Raw genomic sequence first — 26,032 nt, forward strand, 5'->3', positions numbered from 1 at the left:
GAACTGCCTCAACTCTTCTCCTCCTTGCCGCCTAGAGGGGGCAAAGCGAATAGAGGAGGAAACGAGATATCTTGACGTCACGCGCCTTGTTGGCTTCGTTCAATCTCAACCTCTTTTTCCAAAAATACAGCCGTCCCGAGATATTGTCTTACGAGTAGTGTTGTAGGAATTGTAGCGTCCCTCCTACAACTCCTGCATTATTTTTTTTAAATCCAAATTTCGGTTCACCATCCTTTTAAGGAATCGCGTAGCGACACCAATGTTCGGGAAAAGAGTGAATGCTACTGCTCCAACAGTGGGCACTCCCTGCCCTCCCTACGTGCGCGCGTGCCCTTCACCTTGCTTTTGCCATCCTACATTTTTTTTTCTTAGTAGCTGTTTTTTTTCTACAATTGTTTTTTTGCTGCGTATGTCTGTGCACGTATGCTGGCTTGGCAGTCTGTCAGCCCTGCAACGCGAGCTATGTGCTCGCCGCCGAGGCAATGCGACCGCAGGAGGCAGGAGAAGCGACAGCGGCCTTGCTCTGTTCGCTATGTCGAGTGTCCCCACCATGGGAGTTCGATACAGAAAATCAAGGCTCCTATTCTATTACATGTGATTTTCAAGGGGATGTTTGGACTGTTCGATATAAACAATAATTCTAAATACCCGGGTGCGATATAACCGAGCTTGACTGTAATGCACATGCTAGCGATTACTTGGCTCCTAGTTATGAATCAATGGGTGAGTCCAATTTGCCAAGATAGTGCTCAGGAAACCCTGACATACTCTGGGGAACTTTTGCATTTCTACGAACCCAGTTTCAGAGCCTGTGGCCTAAAGTTTCCACATCACACAGCAAACGCCGGCATCAGCTGGCGGACTGGCAGGTTGCCTCTGGTCTCACCTTGAAAACCTTGCTAGTGTCCGGGACTTCTTCCATGTTCCACCGACCAGTGGCATCTTTGGTCCACTTCACTTGCACCGTCCTGATGCCCGACACATGTCCCTGGCCATTGTCCAGGAACTCCTAGGGAAGCAACGTAGCAAAACAAAGTTTATCCCGAGAGTTAGCCAAGACCAAGAGTAAGTCAATCCCAACCTACCGAGTTTTTTTGCTTTGAACAAAAAAACGTTGCATTAGCAGATTAACGCAATAATAACCCAAATAACAAACAAACAAAGCTCACTTCTCCTTCCCGTAATTCCATTTGGCAGAGTAAGAAGAGCCCACTGCTGGACTTACCTTGCTGAGGATAGAGAAGTGCCGGGGGTCCTGTCCGTACTTGAGCCTCACTTCCTCATGGCCGTAGTCCACGCGCATGATGCGAGGCCACTGAGGCCAAGGGTTGCCCTCTCCACGTGTCGGAGGGGGCTGAGGAAGGATCTCGAAGGTCACAATGCTGCGGGCCCCCTGAAACCACACGGGAAAAGGGGATGTGTATGTCGGCTGCTACGAGGCAGCATGTGGCTTCTTAAAGGTCACTTTTTCTGCTGTTCAGCTAGACATTGCCGTGTGTATTGACGGAGCTTCCCAGAAGCTCAGTGTTGAGAAAAGAGGTCTAAAAGCTGTTCAAGACAGCTGTGCTGCCAGCAATAACTATACTGCTTCATTTTATTTTAAGTGCAAGCATAGCAGAAGTTACAAGACCAGGCAAATGATAAAGCATGTACTAAGGAGTCTTTGGCACATAGTTGTGCATCGACGAGCAACTTGGATTTGCTACAACAGTGCTTAAACTAGAAAAACACTTTACTCGAAGCCAGGGACAGTAAAAAAATTTGAATGCTAGGGGAACCCATGAGGTTGCTCAGCTTCCAAATTTGTGAATTTTCAAAAGTTTCCAGACTGTTCAATGAAACTTTTTTTTTTATCGATCTGTCTAAATAAAGACGTCTAAAACTGTCTTAGAAACAAAGATGGTCAATTAGGTTATTACCATCATTACCAAACTTCCCTGGTGGACATCAATCACAGCATACACGTCAAAGTCAAAAAAGTGTCTGGAGCATGTTTTACTCGCTTGTGCCAAAGACAGCACACAGAAAGAAGACTCATCTTCAGGGATTGACCAACTCCAGCTACTTCTGACAAGCTTCTCTGACAATATTAGGTGTTCCCTCCAGCAATTATCGTAAAACACAGCATTTTTCCTTTTCCAATCTCCTTTCGAGAAGTTCGGAGTATACTCTATCAAACTTATAAGCCCCCCAGCAAGTCGAGGTGCTCTTCCATGTTGGCTGCTTCTTCGAGAAGCCGGTGCAAGGGGGCGAAACTTTATGTGCATGCACTAGTGTGAAGCAGCAAAGCTTGATGCTAGAGCCAGAGCTTTGCCGTGCATCATGGCTGCTTCTAAAATTGAGGGTTTTGCCATACCCCTATCACTTGTGCCCCTTCTATTTTTTTTTGCTCTCGGATCTAACAAGCATCGATTCCCACTGTAGCGATTATTTCCAACTTTTGCTAGGAAGCCTGCTCAATATTTTACAGTGATAAATTGCCGCACACATGACCCGAGAAGGAACACTTCTAACTTCTAAAAGATTTGAGTTTGCTCTTATCCTAATGTAGAAGATAAAGAACCGAGCGTGGCCTTGCCGACTCACTCCCTCTCGCAGTCTCGCTCCAGCCAGCTGTTACGCCACCGCCACCGCGACGTTTGCAGCTGCTATTTCGACGCTCAATCTTCCTTGTGTTTCTGGCACAAGTTTGCCGATTAAACCATTATTTTCAGTTTAAGCTCGTCGAACCTTTTCTATCCGCAACAATATCAGGCACGCCAACTCGGGCGTCCCACATGCCATATTCAACAATGCACGTCGGCCAGGACACTTACGTGTCGAAGGGAGGTGGCGATGCAGTCGACGCCGGTGTCGCCTCCGCCGATGACAATGACGTCCTTGTTGCGGGCCGAGAGGGGCAGGTGGTCGATGTCATTGCCCATCTGCTTCTTCTGCCAGGTCTCCAGGAAGCTCATGGCAAAGTGGATACCCTCCAGGTGGCGCCCTGCACGGACAAGGCAGGAACTTTATAGAGAGAACGCTGGGTGAATTCGGCTCTCTTTCAGATAATTACTTTTCTAGAGGAAGTGACAAACGCCTGCAGCTCACAGCTATTCCCATTTCAGATTCGTTTCCAGATGAAATAATGGTAGTTTTTAAATTTGGTATCCAATGAGGGAAACCAGCATTCTGCACAATTTTTATACGAGACATCTGGAAGTCTTCCAAAGTTCCATATAGTATATTCTCGTAAGATGTTGCCAAACAGATGTGCCAGTTATCAGTAACTGTCTGTGCCAATGAGTTAATATTTGCTAATATCAATACTTGTGGGCTTGCTCTCTGATGGTGTAAAGTGCTTGTACATGGCAATTCAAAAAGTCTCGGACATAAATACATGGAGGCAAACAATGTCATTTTCTTTAAATATGTGCATTCTCCAGCTTTGCTGTCTAGAAAGATATCACCAGCTTTATTGGCAAATAAACTTTAGAGGTGGTTCAAATGGGAAAATATCTCATGTTAGCAATTTCTCTAACACATAACTTTTAAAGTAGAATTTATAGCATTTCAAGATTTATACTTCAAGGAAAGGCAGATAGGTAGTTAAAGCCAAAAAGATATATTTTAAACCATCTACGCAAACTACATAATCTTGGGGAAGGTGAGAGAATTCCACTCAAATAATCTACTACAAGTCAGTAGTCTTATGATCCCATATCTCCTAATCTACTTTTATAAAAGATATTCTTTTTAATTACGGTTTTTTTTTTAATTGTAAACCCATATTTATATAATACAGTCATGGAAGAGCCACTCTTAAGCAAACTGTATCTAGAGATGTACTTGCAAAAGTGTAGATAGGATTTTTTTTTTTTTGGGGGGGGGGGGGGGAGGCAGGGGACACTTTTTCTTCCTACTCCATTGCATGCCTCATACCTATCGGTCAAATTAGAGTCGCTGAAGGTGTCAGAGTACCGAATTCCATTCAGTCCACCCACCAGAAGACAATCCTACAGAATCCAGTTCTGATTGGCTGGTTTAGCCCGTGGCAGAAGTTACCAGTCGGCCATTTTTGTGATTCGGCCCAAGTCAACAAAAAAAGCTCAAGGTACACCTAAGCTTTCTTAAGAGTTGTGAATGCGACAGCATGCAAGCTGCTCGTCCGCTCTCTTTTTCGTCGGCTGCTACTTTTCGTCGCCGGTCAGCGCGCGTGACCTCCTGGGCACGCTGACCTTAGACGCCCCATGTTAACAGCGCGCTGATGGACATGCAGCGCCATGGAGTGAGCAGTTGTGGAAACTGACAAGCGCAGCAGCCAATGGGAGCCCCATCGACGCGCGCTAGCCAATGTAATCGAAGGCGAAATCCGTCAGCTTTACTTCGCTCCTTTGGGATCGGGGAAACTAGGTGCAGTTTTCGCGCTTCAAACTGATGACGTCAGCTCACTCCATGAGACAGTTAATGCTTTCACATTAAAAAATGTATATAAAATGTTTCTGTGTTACCTCGCTACGGCGGGTGGTGCGGGTGGAAGCTCAGGGCATTGATGAGTTAGGACCGAACGGAACGTGCGCCGATTTTCTCTAGCTTTTTATATTTATATCAAGTAGCCACTAATCTGGATCGCCAAAGAAGATTGCCGGCTCATTTCCTCGCTCCGGTTGCGTTGGTCCTGCATTTCAAACTCTATGCCTCAGACGCTGAGCCTAACACTTGACTTTGATGTGTTTTGAGGCAAAAGAGAGGGACGAGACAGCGGGGAGCATGTCACGCACCGCTCGGAACGAGGGCGAGAACTTTAATAAAAACGAACCAGTGTCGCCACGGGCCAGGAACATGGATTGAAGAGCTCACACGAGAATGAACGCTACACTGGACGCGCTTCGCTCCAACCACACGGGGCAGCGCCATAATGGGGATGGCGACTGCTGTCCGCAACTCGGTTCTGTAGACAGGCTTCGGAGCTTCAGTGCTCTACGAATATTCAGTGACTCTAGGTCAAGTTAGCGTGAGCCACGAGTGCCAAATTATATCGTCACCTGGAATGGGAAGATCCCTAGGCCAGGTCGAGCCAGTGGTCAACAGAATGGCGTCGAAGCGTGCCAGAAGTTCGCTGCCCGCAACGTCCTTGCCAACGTCGGTCGACGTGACAAAGTTGACGCCCTCTTGCGCCATCAGATCCACACGTCGTTGCACCACCTTTGAAAAAATTGACAAGCTTTCACTTTTTGCATTTGCATGTACATCAAGTTTCCCTTTGTTAGCATTTGGAGTTCACACTAGCAGAACCCTTATATTTTTATGGACAAACCTGCAACCTTTTCTCGGAGAATACAGACGTGGCAATTCGAGTCATGCGCAAATAGTGGATTTTAAGTTCTAAGCTAATTCAAAGCAAATAGTGGTTTTGGCCAAATATTTGATATCAAATATTGAATAGTTTCTCCAAGCCTTTCACTACTGTTGCACTATGCTTAAAGGCTGACGTACAACCTCGGTTTTCTGCAGGGAAGATAATCCTCTTCGTGCTCCCCTCTCCTAAGCCGCAAGGGCAGCCAAGTTGGGGCAAGGTAAAAGTGGAGAGGATATAGGAAAGGAGGAGGCGGGCAGGACTGGAAAGTATAAAGTGTACATCGGCCTTTAAACAAAGACCCAGCTAAACTCTTGAATGTTGTACCCAACCTTCCAGTTGTCCATTTATGAGCTAAATTCACTCTAGCTATATTTATGGACTTTAACCTCAGAAAGTCTGATGCCTTAAGGGGGCAAGTAAACGGCAAATTTGCCATAAAATTAAACCTATAGAGATGCCTAACTATACCTAATTGAGTGGATTTACAAATCTTGCCATATGGAAATATCCTTTCTTCAAACTCAAATTAAAAAAAAAAAAATTTTTTTTTTAATGATTATTGCAGGTAGCCGACTACCTGCAATAATGATTATTGCAGGTAGTCGGGGCATCTCTGCCTAACATATTATCTTGCATGCATAACAGCTACAGTTTAATTTTGAAAATTTTACTGTAATATAGATATCAGCATTTACATAGTTTCCGTTTCTTTTCAAATACACCAGGGCCCGTTTTCTCGAACGCGAACCATGGGTTAAAGTTAACTATTGTCCCTAGAAGAGGGAATTCTAGGTCACATGACTGGGAGAGCAGGGGCGCCGAGGGAGGAGCAGTACCTACACGCAAAATGGCCGTGACGTCGCTTAATGAGGGCTAATAGTTCTTCTTGGTCCTGCTGAACATTCATTTCGATCCGGCTGTTATATTAATGATGCACCATCAAACTTTTAGCACGTCAAGCAAAGCGGTAGTTCAGAGGGACTACTAAACTAACCGACGGCAGCATTCTGCGAACGCATCACTCTTCAGCAGTCCGGGATCCAAGACATATGACGGTACATAAGCCTTGCAAGTGTCTTTATGGTGAGTAAAAAAATGTTTTGCGAACGAGTGTTGGTATATATTTATACTAACACGTTTAATTTGTTACACTATGCGCGCCAACGATTACTTTGCAAAGAAAGGGGGTTATCCTCGATAAAGTCTTCGTTCCGGGTGAACAGCTGGGACATTGTACTGTTTTTTTGTTTTTTTTTGTTCGCAGTGCGCCGACAGTATGCCGACAGCCATCGAGGTTTCTACATATCCCCGGTGGCCAGCAATTCAACGGTGACGAGAAGCTTAGCTCCTCGTCACCGGTGGATTGGTTGGGTAAAAGGAAAAGGGGGCAAACAGTTGAGATCAGCAGGAATCGCACAAACGTGCGTCGCAAGGCACAAAACGAGACTACAGCACCGGCGTTGCCAGACTGGAAGGCCCACGGGAAAGTTATGCGTTGTTTATGGCGAAACATATTGAAGGAAATGTTTCTTACATTTTCGAATATTCGTTGGCAAACTCTAGCATTGTAGCTAAAATATCTTCGTACCATCTGAAGCAAATAAATTGGTCTTCAAGTACAACATTACTATATTTGACTTAAAATACCATACTAGATCGATAACAACCAGCGGAAAAAGAGGATAAACAAAATGACTGGCTTGTTTCACCGATAGATGGCGCATCTTACTGCCCAATCAAAAATAATTATTGTTATATATCCAGCCATTTATTACAGTACCTATGTACTTTTTCCTTCCTAGGCACCGTGGTTTACCAAAATGGGTTTACCATCCCTTCGAGAAAACCGGCCCAGGTGCGTGCGTGCACCACCTTGCTTTGAAAATATGCTTTTCTCCCAAGCACGCAATTGCGATATTTATACTTGTCCGAGTGTTGATTGTGGTTGTTTATCCCGTCAAGTGCACTTCTTACCGAGCATTGGTCCACTGTGATGAAGTAACACCTACGGAGCTCGCTTTCGCGGGTGTTCCTTCTTTACAGTACATCCGTGCCCCGTAAGAAGCACACTTAATGAGGCTAACCTGCTGCAATCAACACTGAAAAATATTAATATATCGCAGTTCATCTTGAAATGAATATCAAATACTATTAGTGTATTACTTGAAACTACTATTGGAAATTCTGGATATTTTCAAAACAATAGGCAGTTTATTTCACTTAATCAAAGTAGTTTTTCCATTGTGCACTAATGCCATGTTCACAGGTGGGACTTCATTTTTTTGTACATGATTTGAATGGCAGTACAGAAAAGGTACTCGAGGTGCAAGTTGACTGCGAGATAATTTGATATATTTATATGACTGAGAAACAACAGAAGAAAAAATAAACATGTATTTTTTTTTAACTTGGGGGGGAGGAAAAATAAACATGTATTTTTTTTTAACTCGGGAATGTCAACTTTTGAACCGCTCACACTCAATCAGTGTGATATTTGCAGGTGGTGTTTGTAGCCTTACAGAAGGAGGGCATGCAAAGTTTCAGCCCTGTGAACCAATTTTATGAGGTACTATACCCCCAAACGAAGTAAAGCACAGCTTTGCATGGGAACTGCTCAATGAATCTATCGTTGAGAAATGGTGTTGATAACCACATATTTTTCTGGTAAAATGCATACTGGAATACCTGTTGCCGGTTACTATGAAAAGGAATATTTAAAAATATGCATTTTTCAGGTAAAAAAATTTACAAAAATTTTTTTTTTTTTTGCATTTCCCATTTATTTTTAAACACTGAAACCATAGTTTTTCTAAAGTAAAATTTATGCCAAAAAGTGGAATGGAGGAAAATGTGTTCAAAGTGGTCCAAATGCTACCTTCTCTTTAGCATCAGTAGACAGAAGATAATTAAAAAAAAAAAAAATAACTATGCAGTGTCGAAACTGCATCTGCTGAGAATGGGTATCATCACTGCTTACGTCCTTGCCCAGTTTCATGGTGGGGATGCCGTACTGCAGCAGACCTCCAATCCTGTCGTTCCTTTCATAAAGGGTCACAGAATGACCCGCCTGAAAAACGAGAATTAAAAATGGCAGCAGAAATCAATACCACCATGCAGCGGCACACCAACTTGTTTTTGAGTGGGGGGGGGGGGGGGGCAAACCAGACCCCCCCTTCCCCCCCCCTGGGCCGGGGGCCAGTGCCCTTGGTATTTCTTGGGCGCTGCCGGCAAGTGTTTGCCCTGCCCAGTGGTGGCAGTTTCAGGGGGGGGGGGGGTGGGCAAAACGCATGCCTTGCCCCCCAACTCTGAGAACTAGGGGGGGCAAGTGCCTCCTGGCCCCCCAGTTTGTGCGCCCATGCCACCATGCATAGTTATTAAATATTAGTGTTCAAGTAGCCAAATGTTTCAATACAAACCAAAATATAACTGCTATTTGATCTAAGTTCACCTCAGTCATTTTTTCCTGTGTTCATTTGAATATAGAAAAAAATTATGAATATGCTTTAGCACTTTAATAAGTGCTAAAGCAAGATAGCAAGGTGAGAAAAGGAAAAGCCCCTGGTAATTACACTAACGAATACCCAGGCTTTGACCCTAACTTATTTAAACTCATTGCCTTTCATTTGCGAGCACTCTCGCATTATGGTTAGCATAAAACATTATAAGGGCATGTACAAATTGTAAATTAAATTTGAACTCTTAACTTTTCACAAGTTTTTTTTCTGTATCCATTGGATTAATTTCACCAATAATCACCGTTTTTAGCATCTGCATATAACAAATCTCCGAAATACACCTGCTTTTGAAAATATAAACGACATTAAAAAATATCCGCAAATTTTCCCTAGAAATAAACACCGTAAAATCTGCAGCCTCTTCATAACTGAGCCGCCAAGGAGTGGCATCTACAAAATTGATACAGTAGGTATAGCTTTACCGCAGTCCATGCGTGCTAAGAAAAAAACATACTCAACAGGAGCCAATCCTAAAAATACAGTCAGACCTACTAAGTCAGACACCTATGTAACCCAGACACCTCCCAATGTAAAGAGAGCTTGCTAAGCATCGACGTAGCCTATCTCTTTCTATGAAAAGCCCAAAACCCTCGCACTTCTTTATTAACTGTAAAATGGACCATTTCATGGTTTCGTGAAGATGGACACTCTACGCGTATACTATGATTGACGAAGTTTAAAAAAGTTTGCTGTATCTACAAAAAATCTCCTACATTTCTAAATATTAGTCGCACGCTGATCCACACCAAATCGAATACGGCGGTGCTCAGACCAACGTTCAACGAAAGTATAAATTATCAAGATGTTTCTAGTCGATCAAATTTGTTCAATTCTATTGAACGAAGCCGATTCGGCATGGTACCTTGTTGAGCTGTGCGGCGGCGGCAAGCCCCGCAGGACCTCCGCCCACGATGGCCACGCTCTTCCCCGAGCGGACTTCGGGAGGACAGGGCACGATCCAGCCCTTCTCGAAGGCATTGTCAATGATCGAGCACTCTATGTTCTTGATGGTCACGGCTGGCTCGTTAATGCCCAGCACGCAGGCGCCCTGGGGAACGAGAAAGAAGCGAAGCAGGAGCGATCAACGCGAATCGGTCGGTTGCGCCGCGAGAGCTGCAAACACTGCTGTTGATGGACAAAAAAGATTTACTGTTTCTGTGGGATTTCCCCAAGGCATTCTAAATTCGTAGCATTTTATCACGTCCGACAAAAACCACAGTTTGTCGCGCATATTACGTGCCACAATGAACAGATTGTATGTGAACAAACAATTGAACCGCCGGTCAGCCACTATGTAATGGCAACTAAATTCCTCTTGCTGCTGGGCCCGGTGCTCTCGTTCGTCCCTCTTCAACTTGCTGTGCCCGGTGCTGTCGCTCCTGCGCTGCTCTTGTAATACGCAAAGCCCGTAAGCGAGAGCTTTTGTACGACCCATAGTCCACTCTGCTGCCGCCAAACGCACACCGAGGAGAGTCTCCGCTTTAAGAGCAGTTGCCGACCGCACATACTGTGCGCTCCCCAACGGCGCGCCGCCTGCTGCCGAGAATTGCGCTCTGTGCATGCGTGTCCTTTCTTATCTGCTAGCTCGCTTGTGTGCTTGCTTCAACGTGATGCACTCGTGTCTGACCGAAACGGCGATAGGTGCCACTCCAGCAGCCGCGATTCCACAGTCTTCGCTCGTCGCTCTGGACAGCGGCCAAGCTCGCACGCTCAGCGGCACAGGCAGTTCACGCGACTCGGCAAAGTGTTACAAACGATTGTGCGCGATTCCGCGTATGCTGCTCGGAGAAGGCAGTGTGGGGGGCTGCCCCTCTGCCTCTAGCGGGCTCCTATCTATTGGCATTCGCTTCTTGCGCTCCCAACATCGTTGCGATGCAAGAGCGCATGAACGTTTCTTACGCCGTGACCATAGTTTTACGGATATTTATGTGGCAAAGTAAACCTAAGCACCAACCAATTTCTTTCTTTTTTTTTTTTTTACCATCAGAATACTGTCGAGACCGGTTATAACGAAGCCAACGGGAATCAGAACTCACTTCGCTATATCCGCTATTTCATTATAACCGATTTTGGTTAATGAAGCGCAAAAGGGAATGGGAAATCGTGACCGCTTCGCTGTAGCCGTTATTTCGCTCTAACCGACTTCGTTTAACTGGTCTCGATATATTACGACGGAGGAATTCATTTGTAAGCACAGCTTTCCTAGATGACTAGCATGCACTTAGTCACTGACAGATTGAGAACTGCTCAATGCCTTCCACTGTGCTTTAGCTGTGCACATGTTTAAGGTGCACAAGACACCGAAGCATTGTAGAAGGTGGGAAACTCACACTGTAGGTGGGGCAACTGAAGCTCTTCCCTTATTCTGTTCTCACTTTGTCAATGACACTAGCTGATATTACAATCGTCTTCCCCATTCCATAGTGAAGAAGAACAGACTAAAAAGATTTCTCCCATATGAAAGGCCGCAAGCGGTCGTCGCAGTTTCAATTAAAAGTGCCGGTCGTTGTTGCCACCCGCAGTACCTTCAACCGCAAACAGGTTAGAAAGCTTCTACAAGACACGGGGTTAAGTGGAAAGAGGTTCCCTACCTCGCAGGGGGCGGGGCACACCCGGCCCGTGAACTCCGGGAAGTTGTTGGTCTGGAGGAGCTGGGCGAGGGCCTCCTTCCAGTCTTGCTGCACAAACGCGGCCACAGGAACGGTACGTCAGTGCGCTTCGTGCTCAGAGTCCACCGAATGTTGTGCGTTGTTAAAAGGACACTGACACGCCCCAAAAAACATGTTTTTAACATTTTGTGCCAGGCGATTCATAATGGTGTCAGAAGACTACCCAATCAATATTTTGCTACAGCATCGCATATATTTTAAATGAAGTAAAAAAAAAAAAAAAAAGCCACTGCTCGATATCAAAACCAAAACCGGAGGAAAAAGAAATATACAGTAGGAGGGCATTGCCGGAAGTCTTGTGGCTCTGCAACTTTTTTTGTTTTCAATGTTTTTGCAGTTTTTAAAGGCCACAAAAAATGGGTATCACATTTCTTTTTCTATTTTTAATATTGAATGTGGGCCCTCGATGACCCACAACTTTAATTATATTCGGTGGTTGTGTCTAAACTATAGAAAACGGCATGTGACCACAGAGAAGAGAGTGAGCACAACTCAAACTGGCCAGTTCTCGATCGGTGGTTTTGGCGGAAAGAAAACAAACTTTGAGTCGCAAATTATGTTCTGGGTAGTTGGGCACTCATGTGTCATGTACAAATAAAAACCTTGGCAATCATAAATACCTGTCAGTGTCCCTTCAACAAAGAGCAAATACCCATTATCTGTTTTTAATGTAGAATGCATCGATAGGCTGGTTTTGTCATCTAGACTGTAACAGTGATAAAGATGTGTGACGCTACTTTCCCACTAAATATAGAGGGGAAATTAGATGCAGGATGCAATGTCTGTCTTAGCCTCTCAAACAAGTCTAAAACCCCAAGAAGTCAAAGTGAACGATACACACCTGAAAGTCTACAAGCAACAAAAAGTCAGAAAGTAAGATACTAAGACAGACACAAAGCATTCTGCATCAATCGACATTATGTGAAGAATCCAAGCTTAAACTATTACCTTTCGAGATATGCAGAGCACAACACTTTCTTTCTGTTTTGTTTTTCTATTTATGTTTTGTTGCTTGGGCTATCGAGCTTGATAAGCTTGATAGGGCAAGTGGAAAAAATCCATTGAACAGATATTATTTAATCTTATCAAGCATGAGCTGCATAGTAGTATGTGTAGACCGCATATAACGCATGTCGCGGGAGTCGCGAAAATCCGCACTATAAGCGGTACCGCGCTATAACCAAAACATCAATTTTTCAGGCCAAAATACATTTCATGAGACAACTTACCTTTGTAAAACAATTTATTTTATGTTAGCTAGGTGAAAAATAAAGCTTAGTTTGAGGAAAGTCTTTATTTCACCAGACTAGTACACTTCTCTCTCAAGTGTGTCACACATTTTGAAAGAAATGAGCGACTTTTGCCTGGCGCAGCCTTTTAACGGTGTTGCGGGTCGCGGACGGACGTTGCGAGCGTTCAGGATTGCTAACCTTGATCACTTTTCTCCGCTGATGAAAACGCGTGAAAATTCGCATCCTTTATACAGTACGTGCCAGTAATACCTTCAACTTGAGTACAGGCATGAAATGCTCTAAATCAGAAATCCGGGCGATGTTCGAAACACAAATGCTTAGAAAGCACCACTGTAGTCAAAGGAAACAAACACAACGACACGGGCATTTGTGCCGTCTTGAGAGTGCCGCCACAACATCGCCGCATGAGTAGGTGGATCTTCCCTTCTAGTACGTGCTGGGTTATCATAGCGACACGCAACGAAAATTCAGAGTCAAGGATAGCGCTTTTACGCGGAACGATGAGCTTCCACCACGCCGTCTACGTCGACGATCACAACCGACGCCATGTTTGCGGATAGAAGCAGCCGGCCCGCGACCGGCATGCAACGCGCGCGAACACTTCTCCTTGACCTGCGATTGGTCTGTCGTTGCGGTTGTTTCCAATGGCACTGTTCCAACGCAGCGGAGGGACGCACGCACGTGAACGACACATGCGTGCGTCCCTCCGTCGCTATGGCAACTGAAGCCTCTCTCTTCGTCTCTCCCCGCTTCTTCGAGCAACCTCCTTGCCCCGCGAGTGCCGCTTGCGGCTCGCGCCATTATCTAGTGTCGCACACGGAAGCGTGCTCGCTGGGCCGGTCATTCGGCGCAGTCGGCGGGCTGTTCCAGAAACCGCACTATAACCGGTATTTCCCTTCGCGCGCCTGCATTTTAAGCGGTATGTAATTACATGGAGTTCTATGGGAGGCAAACCGGTGGTTTAAAAAGCCACGTTATACCCGGTCTTGCACTATAAGCAGTTACGTTGTAAGTGGTCTATACTGTACTTCAGCGCAACTTGTCAAACAAAAAAAACATTGTAATAACTGTTGGATGGAGGTGCCATAAATAGGTATGTGACCTGGAACTATGCAACTTATAGCTTTAAGTAATCTGAAAAATTGCATATATAGTCAGTATACCAGTTCTCTCAGAGCTTACTTCATATAAATTTAAAAATGACTAGGGGTGTGCGAATATTCGAAATTTCAAATACAAATCAAACAATCCCCTTATTCGAATCGTATTCGATTCGAGAATTATCTGTTTGGAAGTTCCCGATTATTTGGCCACGGCCAAATATTCGGACAAACTGCAAATATTGGGTCAAGTAGCAACTAAATCTGAACGCCACCCATGCCCTGAAAAATCTGAAGTTTATAAGAATATGTTTATTCACCGAAAGCTACCTATGTATCTGTTTTCGTTAAACATAAAAAAAAAAAAAAAAATCCTCAAAATCTGTTTTATGAGACCAGAGCAGTTTCGGTTTCTTTTTCGCTTTCTTTTGCCAGTCAATTTAAATGACTCGATTCCAAGTTACATCTGATATGTATTATCTAGTCATGTGCTGTTCTATTTTTAAATGTCATTATTTATCTACGGCCACAGTATCAGTTGTATCCTTCATATGCTAAGGTCATTACCAGTCTATTTGTGATACCATATTCTCAGTTGCATCTTTGTCATGCTGTTTAGCTATTGACCGTTTTATTGTTTTATTTATCTAAGTGGGTAATCACTGGTCAAGTTGCAATGACTATTTAGAAGCTCTTTTTACATACTGCCTAGACAGATCCAGTTTTATTTACTTCCTAGTACTATAAAAGGTCATCACTGGGCCAAAATATAATAAAAGCAATTTTATTTGCATGTTTGTCTTTGGTTTTCTCCATTTCTTTCAAACTACACACATATTCAATATTCGATTCATATTCCAAGGTATCTTTTCTTGATATTTGAATTTGATTCGAATTCGACAATATCGATATTCGCACACCCCTAAAAATGAACAAATTTTCTTATCTCAAACCTTAGAAATTCTTTGATGACATAACTTTTCACAAAGGTTAGTCAATCAAACCTGCTGTTTCTTGGCCTTCTTCAGCGAGACAGCTTTCCAATTTTATTTTCCTTTTTCTACTTGTCTTGAACTCTCTGAGTCCTCGCTACTTTCTCTTCATGTTTCACCCCCTTTCTTTCTTATAGCAGATCAAGAGTGAAGGAAGTGAAGCTTTGAAATAAACATAATCATTAACTGTCACATACCATAACATGGCAGTCATCATGCGCATGAATAAAATATAATGACAATCACTTGCGGCAACAGTGCTGGCCTCAATGAGTCAATCACAATGTTCAAGATGAGCTCACCTTGAACACAAGGTCATTCCACTTGGGAATAATGTTCCCGAGAGGACAGCCATGGGACGACTGGCAGAAGGGAACTCCACATTCCATGCACCTGGCAAGGAAAGTCAACACATCAGAGAGCCATCAGATAAGGTCGTCATAATCACTCAAATCTATTAACAAGATGGCTGGCAAGCAAAGAAGGCTCCACAAAAGCCCGCCCTACCTTGTGCCGTGTTTCAATTTTTGTCCTCAAACCTAAGAATCACACATCCCCCAGTTTTTTTTTAAGATTATAGACCCAGCTTCGGTGGCAATCAGTTCAACAAACAACGTTTCATCAACAAATTGTTACATCGACATGCAATGTTTCGTCGACAGCTTGGATTAGCTTTTCCCTGTAATGAGCTGCTACAGACTGTCGCCAAGAAGCGTTATCAACAGGTGGGCCAGGTAGGTTAACATGCGCCCCAGTGATACACACGTGACAAAATATCCCTACAGCATGAGATTTGCGTAATGAGAATCGGTGAAATGTTTGTGTCAATGAAGCATTAGTGCCAATGAAATGTTAGTGTCGAAACGTATGTCCATAAAACGTGCATTCACGAAAAGCCCACAAAACGTGTCTCAACAAAACGATAGGGTTCAGTCCAAACTTCTGGGTGGATGCTTACTCGGACAAACTCCTTTCACAAGGCCCTTCACTAATTCCACTTTAGCAGAGCTAACACTGGAGGGGAGGTGAGTGGAAAGGAAAAAAGGACAAATTATGGAGTCTAGATGAGCTTTGTGAGAAGGGCTTTTCTTCACCTTCTTATGCTATAATAGGCTTTAGCAAAGATCTGATGCAAAGATCTGATGGGGGGGGTGTTTCACCTTGCAGCCTGGACCCTGATGTTCTTGCGGACAGCCGCCTTGTTGTAGATCTCCTTCCAGTCCTGCATACGCTGCATGGCCGGCCGGTAGTACTCGGTCTCACGCTTGTACTTCATGAAGCCCCTGCGTGCATGCCCCCAGACCCATATTGCAGGGAGAACGGCAGCAAAGGTGTAGAATGCATAGTTTATTCTAAGTATTCGGTTGGGCTCACAATATCAAAAGACACCAAAAGGCTGTACAAGCTACAAAAGGAATTCCGAGAAACTGCAGTGCACCCTCCAAGCACTACTTATACTACTGGTGTGAAGGTCCAAAAACAACTGCATGTGCAGAGAATAAGTACAAAACTTTATCCACTTTTTGTTTGGGCTAATGATGTCAACAGACATTTTCTTAGAAGCTCCCAAAATGGTGCGCAAGGCACGAAAGAAATTCTGAATAACTTTAATGTAAATCTTAAGCCCTCCTGGTACTCCGAATGCATATACAGACAAGAAAAAGAAAGCAAAAGGTAAAGAAAGGAACACAGAACTAAAAAGAGCAGTCACTGGTATCAGTAATGCTTTCTTTTCTCACTACATGCACTTTCCGGAGCATGCGGAAGACACTGCATGTGTCGCAAACAATCGTTATCACCACGGTCACAGTTGAGAAGGTCTTGCCTGGTCTTGTCGAGGTTCTCCAGCTGCTTCTTTTTGAGCTCGGCATCAGTCACGACCTCCTCAATGTCAGCCACCTTGTTGTCCACAGCAGCCTTCTCCTTCTGGGCGGTCAGCTTTTCTTCTTCCATCTGTTTCAGGGCCCTCTGGTACTCCTTGGGGAACACCTGTGTCGAAGAAACAATTCAATTTACGTCTCTTAAGCAAGGATGGCACATTTGTTTTACAAATTATGTGGAGCGCGAGTTTGTCTGCTTCTTTTGTAGGGGTTGCGGTGACGTCAGAATGCCGAGCTCTGATTGGCTCCGATCAAAGGATAGTGGGTAGACCTGAAGGCAGCCTGCTTTGAAGTCTTCCCTCTATCCTTCATTCAGAGCCAATCAGCGCTCAACGTCATTCTGACATCACCACAACCCCTGCAAAAAAATCAGATAAACTCGTGCTCCACATCGGTTATACTAGAAGTTTCTTCTTATAGCACGGTTTTATGAATACAATATGCTATAAGAAGCAATGTACTATGGCCAGTGACTTTTGCAATTCCAGAGTATTAAAATCTGGAATACTTTACCATCTTCAGTCACAAATCCACATAACTTTTATAGTTCCTTAAAGCATCATATTTTTTTTTTAAATAGGATATATCTCTTATTTTCTTGATGCTCATTTGCTTATCACGTGCGGTAATTAATCTTCGTCGCTGTTGAAATATGATTCTGTCAATTTATTTCATGCGTGCAGTTTTAGAGCGCAGCTCTTAGTGGCCCGTTTCCAGCCTGAGCGGCGTCGGCGTAGGCATAACCGGGGGGGGTGTCACGTGCCCTTTCCGAGGTCACGTGACCCCCCCCCCCCCCCCCCCCCGAGGTCACGTGACTACCCGCAGGTCACGTGACCCCCCTCAGTACCCTTCCCTACTCCTCCTCAAGAGCTGCGCTCCAATTCGGCGTTACAGGGATTTGTAAACGGCTTTCATTTTTTTAAACTATCTATATATAACTATTTGCTTAACCTGGCATTTTGTAAGTTTCTAAGTATTTTCGGTATTTTCATTATTAGTGATTGTCATCCTAATATTTTAATCAAATGGGCCCAAACTAGCCAAATTGCCTATGGGTTTAGATGATCTAGTAACCTATAACATGCATTCACTGTAATAAAAACTGTTGAATATTGCATTAATTACATTGTAATCAAAGATAAGATCATAAAAAGAAACAGTGACTTAATTTAGGTAATCGAAGACAACCAAATGAACAAATATTACTTTACATGTATTGTCCAATGCAATAATAATGGACCTGCTTTCCCTCATTTACTCTCTTCCAGGGTGAGCACGGCAAAAGAAATATCTTTATTTTTCTTAGCATGGCAGCGGAAAGCGTTACCCTCCTTTACATTCCTGATCTGTGTAGCAGTACTCATTGAAGCTGACTTTGAGGGGGAGCATCTTCAACTTTAATCACATTTTAATGTGAAGGTGGGACATGCAGGCCCACTATTTTTGTACACTTATCACCACTTAGACTGTATAAATTTAGTTACTGATATGTTGTAATAAACTTAAGATCCTGCTTGGAGCACCATCAGAAAGACTGGTCCTGCAAGATCAGTGATACTATTTCCAAATACTGTAGACCAGAGCAAACAGTGGATAATCTTCTTATCTACAGACAATAGAATATTTAATAGGACATCATGCTGGAAAATGACATAGTGAAGGTGGCCGAAAAAATAACCTCCAGTGTTTTACATCATACAGTGCTGTTTAAGATATAAAAAAGTTCTGGACATATATATTTTTTTTTTTTTTTTTTTTTACATTTAGCTTTGTAGCATGGCACAGTTTCACTTTAAAAAAGCTGACATTTTACACCTAAATGTACCATATTTTCTGGGCTATAGTCCGCAGACTATACATGTTTAAAAGTTGAAATTTCTGGTTGTGCAGACTATCTACGCGTGCGGACTATACAGGAATTATGTTTTTCAAGATTGTTTATTATGACGAGACGTGAAGAATTTTGTGCACGAAAGTGTATGTTAATGATGATTTATGCACATTATACACTTTATTGTGAGCTAAAAAGCAGACATTTGTAAACGTGTGCCGTCTGTGAGAAGATTTTCGTGTCGACTAAGCACCAGGTGCAGACTATGCACCGGGTGCGGGCTATGCACCGGGTGCGGGCTATCTAAGCAAAATCTTTTATTTTTGACCCCAAATTTCCCCCTGCGGACTATACACCGGGTGCGGACTATAGTCCGGAAAATATGGTACCTGCTGTGCCGTTAGGCATTATGTTGGGGGATACATAAGTGCCAACATAGAAAATGCAAGCACATAAAAAGCAAACGAAACGGAAACATGACAAGCAAAAAGAAGACAAAGGTTCTCACATGATCATTACATACATTCCATTAATAACATAATTATGGCAACAATTTAAAAGAAAATAATGCCACAATCTGAAATTTAGGGTCACCTCAATTCACAACCACCACGGGTTCTAAATTTCGATTCGCAAAAACTAGAACCCGTGAATAATTTCAATTTTCAAACTTTCAGCTTTGTCCAGACGTGCACAAATTAAATTGTTTACAGTATTACAAAAAGACTTTAAAAATTTAAAAATTCGACAAAAAGGGTGTTAAAATAAGTGAGAGAGGTTTCTCCTCAGGACTAGCATTCAATCTTTACTTAACCAGTTGTCTTATAATAAGCACAATACTAGTAGGCATCTTGCAAAGGTTAAGTCTGGCATAAGCACGAAATCCCAGAGACCTTTAGGGTTACCTGATGAAATTACATGGCCAAAGCCCATATGGCCGCCTCTTGAACCCAGCAACAATTTCCTCTTTATGCGTAAAAGCTAACACTTCAAACGCACATCTGAAAAAAAAATATATATTTGCGCATAAACGGATTAATTATGTGGACATGTAACCAGAACTGCACAGTTCAATGAGAATGTGCATCGTCGGCATGCTGCATTTAGAGAGACAAACAAGCTACCTAGGTAACTTCAACGTTCCGTGAGCTCACTTTCTCGAAGGAGCTTTTACTGTCAGCAGACAATGCACAGTGGCAAAAGAGCAGACTGCAAACGGTCAACACCGGCTTGTTTAGGGGTTAAAAGCGCTAAAAACGACGGACGAGTAGGAGACACACACACCACAGAGCGCTCTGTGGTGTGTGTCTCTCCTAGTCGTCCGTCGTTTTTAGCGCTTTTAACCCCTAAACATGTTCAACAGACTAGCCCAAATCCAAACCCTTCTTCAACACCGGCTCCACTAGACAAGCTACACTTACCTAGTATCGGCACTCTATTACACAATTTTCTTGCGGGGGGGCCCCCACTTTAGAGCATTATTTTGGTGCTTAGTGCATCAAAATGGCAGCCCCCAAAAACACGAAAATGCAACTTCCCTAGCTTCCCGACGGCTTCTAAGCCGCCGGAAAGCTCGGGCGATATCGCCGTGCTCTGTCGCGTCCTTTTTTAGCCTTTCTGGAGAACGGAAGCCCGTGTCCTGCGATTTCGGACAACTGGCAACAGTGATGTTTTGGCCACCAAGATGGCCGAAGCGTCGTCACTCTGAAGCAACGCCTATTTAGCGGCCCCGGACGGCACGAGTAAAGGTGCGTCCCACTGACGAAGCGAGCTGCCGGGCTTAGTTCTCTCGAGTCCCCACTGCGGGGGTGGTCTCACCTTGACGAAGAGTTTGGCCGACTCTGGCCACTTGGAAAGCAGGGAAGCCGCGACGGCCGATCCGGTCACATCGTAAAACTCGCGGATCAATGCGTCCACTGTGTCCAGGTCCTCGGACAGCTCCAGCGGAAGTAGGTCCACCATCATTTTGTTGCACTTGTTCTTGAAGAGGCCATCCCTTCAAACATGCAACGAGACACGTTAGACGAGCACATTCAGAGATGTAATTTAGGTAGGCTGCGGGTAATAAATATTTTAAATGTAGGCCGAAGTCTAGCACAATTGTGCTTTCGCGACTCTATACGGGTAGTTTCAGCCAACTTTTGCCAATAGTTAAGAGAAGCTGCTGCACTCTATGCATGTTGAACCAATGCAGTATGTTTGTAGCCCTAGGAGCAAGTGACGGTATTTTTGTAGGGTGTCGAACTGACAAGAAAGCCCTGCAAGGCATCCACTCTGCGTCCGACAGATAGCAACTTGACACCCTGTCGCACCTTTTTAAAACTCGGGTTAGCCCTGGCACCTCCGTTCCAGGAATTGCTATTGAGCGTACATGCCACGCGCTAAGCCAGTCGCTAAACTAAACGATGAGGAGTGCCGAGAGCGCAGACGCCATACGCTTCACATGCAATAGAATTGTTCAGCAACTTGCTATGCATTTCTTTACCTTTAAAATTAGCGCTACATTTTAAAAAATCCTACGTGACTAAGGAAACTAATATCGCAGATCGCAAACAGGTAGTGTGGGAGTTCTTAAATCTCGAGCGCTTTCCTTAAAGCTAGAAAAAAATTAGACACACAAAGACTATCTCAATAAAAATTATACGAAGGGATGTTTCTCAACATGCTCTACAACTTTTCTATTGGAAGTTTGTGCAAAAATTAATATTTTAAAAAATTGGCTAATTATTTTTCATAGATTAGTCATTTTGACATATCACAAAAAGTATCTTGACTCGCTTATTAGGAATGTTAACAACACTGTGTTGGCCCGCCATCTGCAGCGTGCGGTAGCCTTTTTGGAGTCTTGGCACAAGCGAGCTGAAATACCCTCTACACATGCACACTCCCTGCAATACAACTTTTTTGAAATCCTAGAAAGAGAGACAATAGTGTAACAACATGGACTCACTATTCTAACAATTTGTGCCTTAAGAAACATAAAGCTGGGAAATAGGTTCAACATGCACAGATAACGTTTCATTTCGTCTCCCAAAACATTGAACTCTAAGGAAATATTTATACTTAAGAAAGCAGGTCGTAATGAGAAAATAAATGCTTCAGAGCAAATAAGCCGATGCTGAAGTTAGCTGATGCCAGAAAACAAAAACGTTTTCAGCATGAGGAAGAAAAAAGAGGCAGTCAAGGCAGTCATGCCACAATACTAGTATTATTTTATAATCGCAACATTGCTAAACTGGACAGAAGATTCAGTTTGTCTTAGATGTGCCCGCACAATCACTATCTCAAGGACTCTCTTTATATGGCATGAATCGGTAAATACGGTCCTTACACGTCCAGAACATAGGCGATTCCACCAGACATGCCTGCTGCAAAGTTCCTCCCTGTGACACCCAGGATCACTACCAAGCCTCCCGTCATGTATTCACAACCATGGTCTCCGACACCCTGCGAGGAGAAAACAGAAGCTCAAGTACTACATCGACTCATAAATACAAGGTGGGATCAAAATGTTCTGGGAGTAGTAGCCTTGGAGCACAGAAAGAGAGGGCACCACAGTGATGCCCGTGCAGCTGCCAAAAGTGGGGACCTTCCTGTATGCCAAAAAGCGTCGTTCTCCGAATGTTCGGAGCTGCACTACACGAGTTTTTGTGACCACTCGCACGAACACATCTGCAATTTCATTACAAACTGCAAACCAAAACAAAGAGTGAGCACCAATTCTGTGTCATTGGGTAATCTAAAACAGAGATATTTTCAATGATTCGCCAAGCTTATGACAAAAGAGCAGTGAGCCATGCTAGGTTGTTTTGAGTGGCACTCGCACTTCAATGATGTCCACTACATCATCGAATCCAGTTCGATCTCCCATTGTCTTGTAGCCCAAGTAGTCCTAGCCCTAAGCAGCGTTTGCACTTTATGCTTTTGCTTTGCACTTGACTTTTGGCACAGGTCTCACGGCTGCCTGAGTGCCTCAACGCTTGAAAAAGAAAGACAACGAGGGCTTCGCCACCCTGAAGTCTTCCCGAGTCTGTAAACCGGGATTTCCCAGTCCGCTAGCGGTCTCTGGCTCCGTCTCGTCTCCAACCAATCAACATGCCTATGTGCGGCAAGTAGAAATCGCTCCTCATGAAGGAGAGATGGGCTATCATCGATAAAGCTGAGTCGGGCGTGAAAAAAAAAAAAAAAGTCAGTGGCATTGATATAGGGCATTACAAAAAGCATGCTGACAATGACTGTAAAAGCCAAAAACCAACTTCGAGAGAAGGCTAGGAAATTCGCAACGAATCGTAAGTGGCTTTGGGAAACGGCGAAATCCGCAACTGGAAAAAGTCCCTGTCTTGTGGCTGAAGCGAGTATGGAATAATTACCTGCCGGTAAGAGGTCCGATCTTGCGAAAAAAGAGAGATCAGCTGGCCTTGCAAATGAATTTACGAGGCTTCAAGTGCAGCGACGGAAGGATTCCGAAGTTCGAAGAACGCGGCTATGGATCTAGACGACATCAACAACTGGCAGCAAGCACGAGTGCAGTGCCTGCTGCAAGAACTGCCGCAAAAAAAAAATATATATATTTGAGGAAATTACAAAATATCTGCTTTGTATGTGTAGCCATCCATATCACAAATCATAATTCTACCTTGCATCATATTAAAATAAATTTCGGATAATTCAAACAAAACACGTGGCTTCCTGGAACTTGAATTAATGAGTCTATAGCGTGTCATGCAGTGCACATGCGATTCATTTATCCACACATAGTTAGTAAGCACATTTTAAACTCCATTATCCACACATGAAGTTGATTATAGCCAAAAAAGCATCGAAGGCATTTGCATTCTTCTGCACCTCCGCACAACACTTCTCGGCATGTAAGCCATCAATCACATGGGACTGTTTAGCTCCCTCAACTCTGTTTCGGTGTTGAACATTGACAAAGATTTCGCTGAGGTCTTCCAAGGTCTTGGCAAGTTACAACAAGAGTGTGACATACTGCTTCGACCGGACACCACTCCGCAAGCTCTCGCACCTAGTTAGTGCACGTCCCTGTGCTAATTCAACCTCAACGAGGAAACTTCTCCACCCTCGAGACCACTACCCACCTCGATGACGGCCGTGGCTCCGGAGTTGCGAACGCAGAAGCGCTCGGCGGCAAGCCCCCTGAAGAAGGCCTTCCCCGCCGTGGCCCCGTACAGGCACGTGTTGCCCACCAGGACGTTTTCCTCGGACTTAAATTCGGGAGGAAGGTCCTTGGGAGGGAAGATCACCAGCTCCCCTCCAGAGAGGCCCTGGGGTGAAAGAGGCACAGGCGTCGCACTGCAAGCCCTCCAACTCGTCGTAAGCGATTACAAAGAAATGCAACGCACTAGAGTGCACTCAAACTCAAATCTGTGAACCAGCCTTAACACGGGCGTGGCACTGCTCCGCGAGTTCTGCCAGCAACGTGGGTATTTCATGGGGTTTCTCGAGACAACCAAAGTAACCCGAACGGTGACCCTTGCCTTGGCGACGTAATCGTTGGCGTCTCCTTCGAGGGTGACATAGACGCCCTTGGAAAGGAATGCGCAGAAGCTCTGGCCTGCTGATCCCTTCAAAAAGACGCTGATCCGAGATCCCTCCGGGAGGCCATTGTCGTCATACTTTCTGCACAATAGGTAACAAACATGTGTAGGCGCTGCCTCGAGCAGGCTTCTACAGAAAAGGAACGAGTCGTGGACGGCTCGGACATTTGCTACACGAAATAAGTAACGAAAAAGTAAAGATCAACAAAATAAATTAGGAAGGACCAGAAACAGAAAAAGCGAAAGCGAGAAAAAATGCTCGAGCAAGCAAGCAACTATACTTAACCTACAGCCAATTGAAGCCTTCTTGGGGCAACTGAAATTAAAAAAGTACTAAAACTGGTTTCTTGCTAGGTTGCAAGTAGATATTTTGCAAAGCAAATTTCTTTAATTACAAATTTCATCATTGTTGTGGCAGGTGTTACTCATTTCAAGTGCTACTAAAATGCTCACTGCCAGACTTTATACTGTCTCAGTAGCTCACGACCTGGGGTTCGCATTCCAAAACGAATGATTGTGTGAAAATTATAATTTTCCGAATAGTTGTTTCGAAAAATATGCTATTCAATATTCGCTTTGAAATTAACTGCTAATTATTATTTTTACAAGTGTTGGTAGCAGCGAGTTAGCCCCGTTAAGCACACTTCCTACCGAGCACCTGTGCACCGGAGAGAAGCAACACCTGCAGAGCTCGCTTCCGCAGGTCTTTCTTCTCCGCAATGGAACGGTGCGCGGTAGGAAGCGCGCTCAACGGGGCTAACCTGCCGCAATCAACAGTTTGACAAGTACATATATCGCAGTCGCATGCTTAAAGAAAAGCACACTTTCAAAGCGAGATGGAGTGCAAGAGTGTCTAATGTATAAAAGAAACATAAAATTTTAAAAATTAAACTGCGGCCAATATGCAAGAATATATGTTAGGCAGATATGCCCTGACGACCTGCGCGCATCACTCATGGCAACCTTTTTTTTTTCAAGTTCGAGATTAAAGAAAGGATGTCTGCATATAACAAGAAAATTTGTAAATCCATTCGATTAGGTAAAGTAACTGGGCATCTCTATAGGTTCAATTTTGAAAAATCCATAATTTACTTACCATCCCAACGTAGGCATTGGAATTTAGGAGGCGACAGTTTATAAAAAAAGTTGGATTAAAATTCACTAAGCTTAGAAATGAATCAGTAAAGGCTTGGGAACAACCATCGCACATCGCAAGTTCAGCTGGCTCTTTCTTTAAGCATGGCAGAACAGTGGTGAAAGACTTGAAGAAGCTCTTGGATATTCTATTTGAAAATATTCCGCCATAACCCCTATTCGCTCCAAACTCAAAATCTACTATTCGCACGTGCCAGATAATAAATAACCAAATTATCCTGTTTCAGTTACAGTAGTTTATTTCTGCTGGAGTAAAAAGCTACTTTTAAAACAAAAATGATGTGTGTTATCTACAATACATTTAAATACACACGAAAATGCACCGAGCATATGTGTAAGGACAGCTACCGAGTCTTCCGCGAGAATTTATGCATTTAAAATACCGCAAAGGCCTATTTGGCATTGCGTGAGTTGGGACTATAGGGTTTGATAACAACTTTAAACAAAAAAAAAGATGAAATAAATAAAAAATTTACATAAATTAGTTTCACTCCATGCATTGAAGTGATGCCAGAAGCTCCCGCTTGCAAAGTGCGGCTTCAGCGTACGGTCTACTAAAAGTCCCTAATATTATGGAAGCACATTAACGTGAAATATGCCGATATCTGAAAATTGTAGAGCCCATCCACTTCACGAGAAGATGGAGGACCAGCGAAGCTGTTATCTTTATGACAAAAGCTACTAGTTTCTGCCTGGCATCGGCAGCCCGATCTTCGTCGATCATTTTCGCCCGGCGACGAC

The 26,032-nt window shown here is 43.8% G+C and overlaps 1 protein-coding gene across 2 annotated transcripts in view; it reads right to left on the reverse strand.

Moving 5' to 3' along the window:
• The window catches only part of LOC120849612 (glutamate synthase [NADH]), a 187,408-nt gene that overhangs the window by 11,119 nt on the left and 150,257 nt on the right, over positions 1 to 26,032 (reverse strand). For both annotated transcript variants that reach the window (XM_042292012.1, XM_040221857.3), the window contains exons 29-42: positions 24,077 to 24,218; positions 23,678 to 23,863; positions 21,910 to 22,025; positions 20,397 to 20,574; positions 16,693 to 16,856; positions 16,028 to 16,150; positions 15,170 to 15,260; positions 11,445 to 11,531; positions 9,716 to 9,901; positions 8,316 to 8,405; positions 5,025 to 5,184; positions 2,817 to 2,986; positions 1,226 to 1,393; positions 887 to 1,009 (exon numbers count right to left, since the gene is read on the reverse strand). In XM_042292012.1, the coding sequence (XP_042147946.1) occupies positions 887 to 1,009; positions 1,226 to 1,393; positions 2,817 to 2,986; positions 5,025 to 5,184; positions 8,316 to 8,405; positions 9,716 to 9,901; positions 11,445 to 11,531; positions 15,170 to 15,260; positions 16,028 to 16,150; positions 16,693 to 16,856; positions 20,397 to 20,574; positions 21,910 to 22,025; positions 23,678 to 23,863; positions 24,077 to 24,218 (1,984 nt within the window). The remainder of the gene's footprint in view (positions 1 to 886; positions 1,010 to 1,225; positions 1,394 to 2,816; positions 2,987 to 5,024; positions 5,185 to 8,315; positions 8,406 to 9,715; positions 9,902 to 11,444; positions 11,532 to 15,169; positions 15,261 to 16,027; positions 16,151 to 16,692; positions 16,857 to 20,396; positions 20,575 to 21,909; positions 22,026 to 23,677; positions 23,864 to 24,076; positions 24,219 to 26,032) is intronic.

Source organism: Ixodes scapularis, unplaced genomic scaffold (assembly GCF_016920785.2).
Source record: "Ixodes scapularis isolate PalLabHiFi unplaced genomic scaffold, ASM1692078v2 PGA_scaffold2__306_contigs__length_199485367, whole genome shotgun sequence".
NCBI lineage: Eukaryota > Metazoa > Arthropoda > Arachnida > Ixodida > Ixodidae > Ixodes > Ixodes scapularis.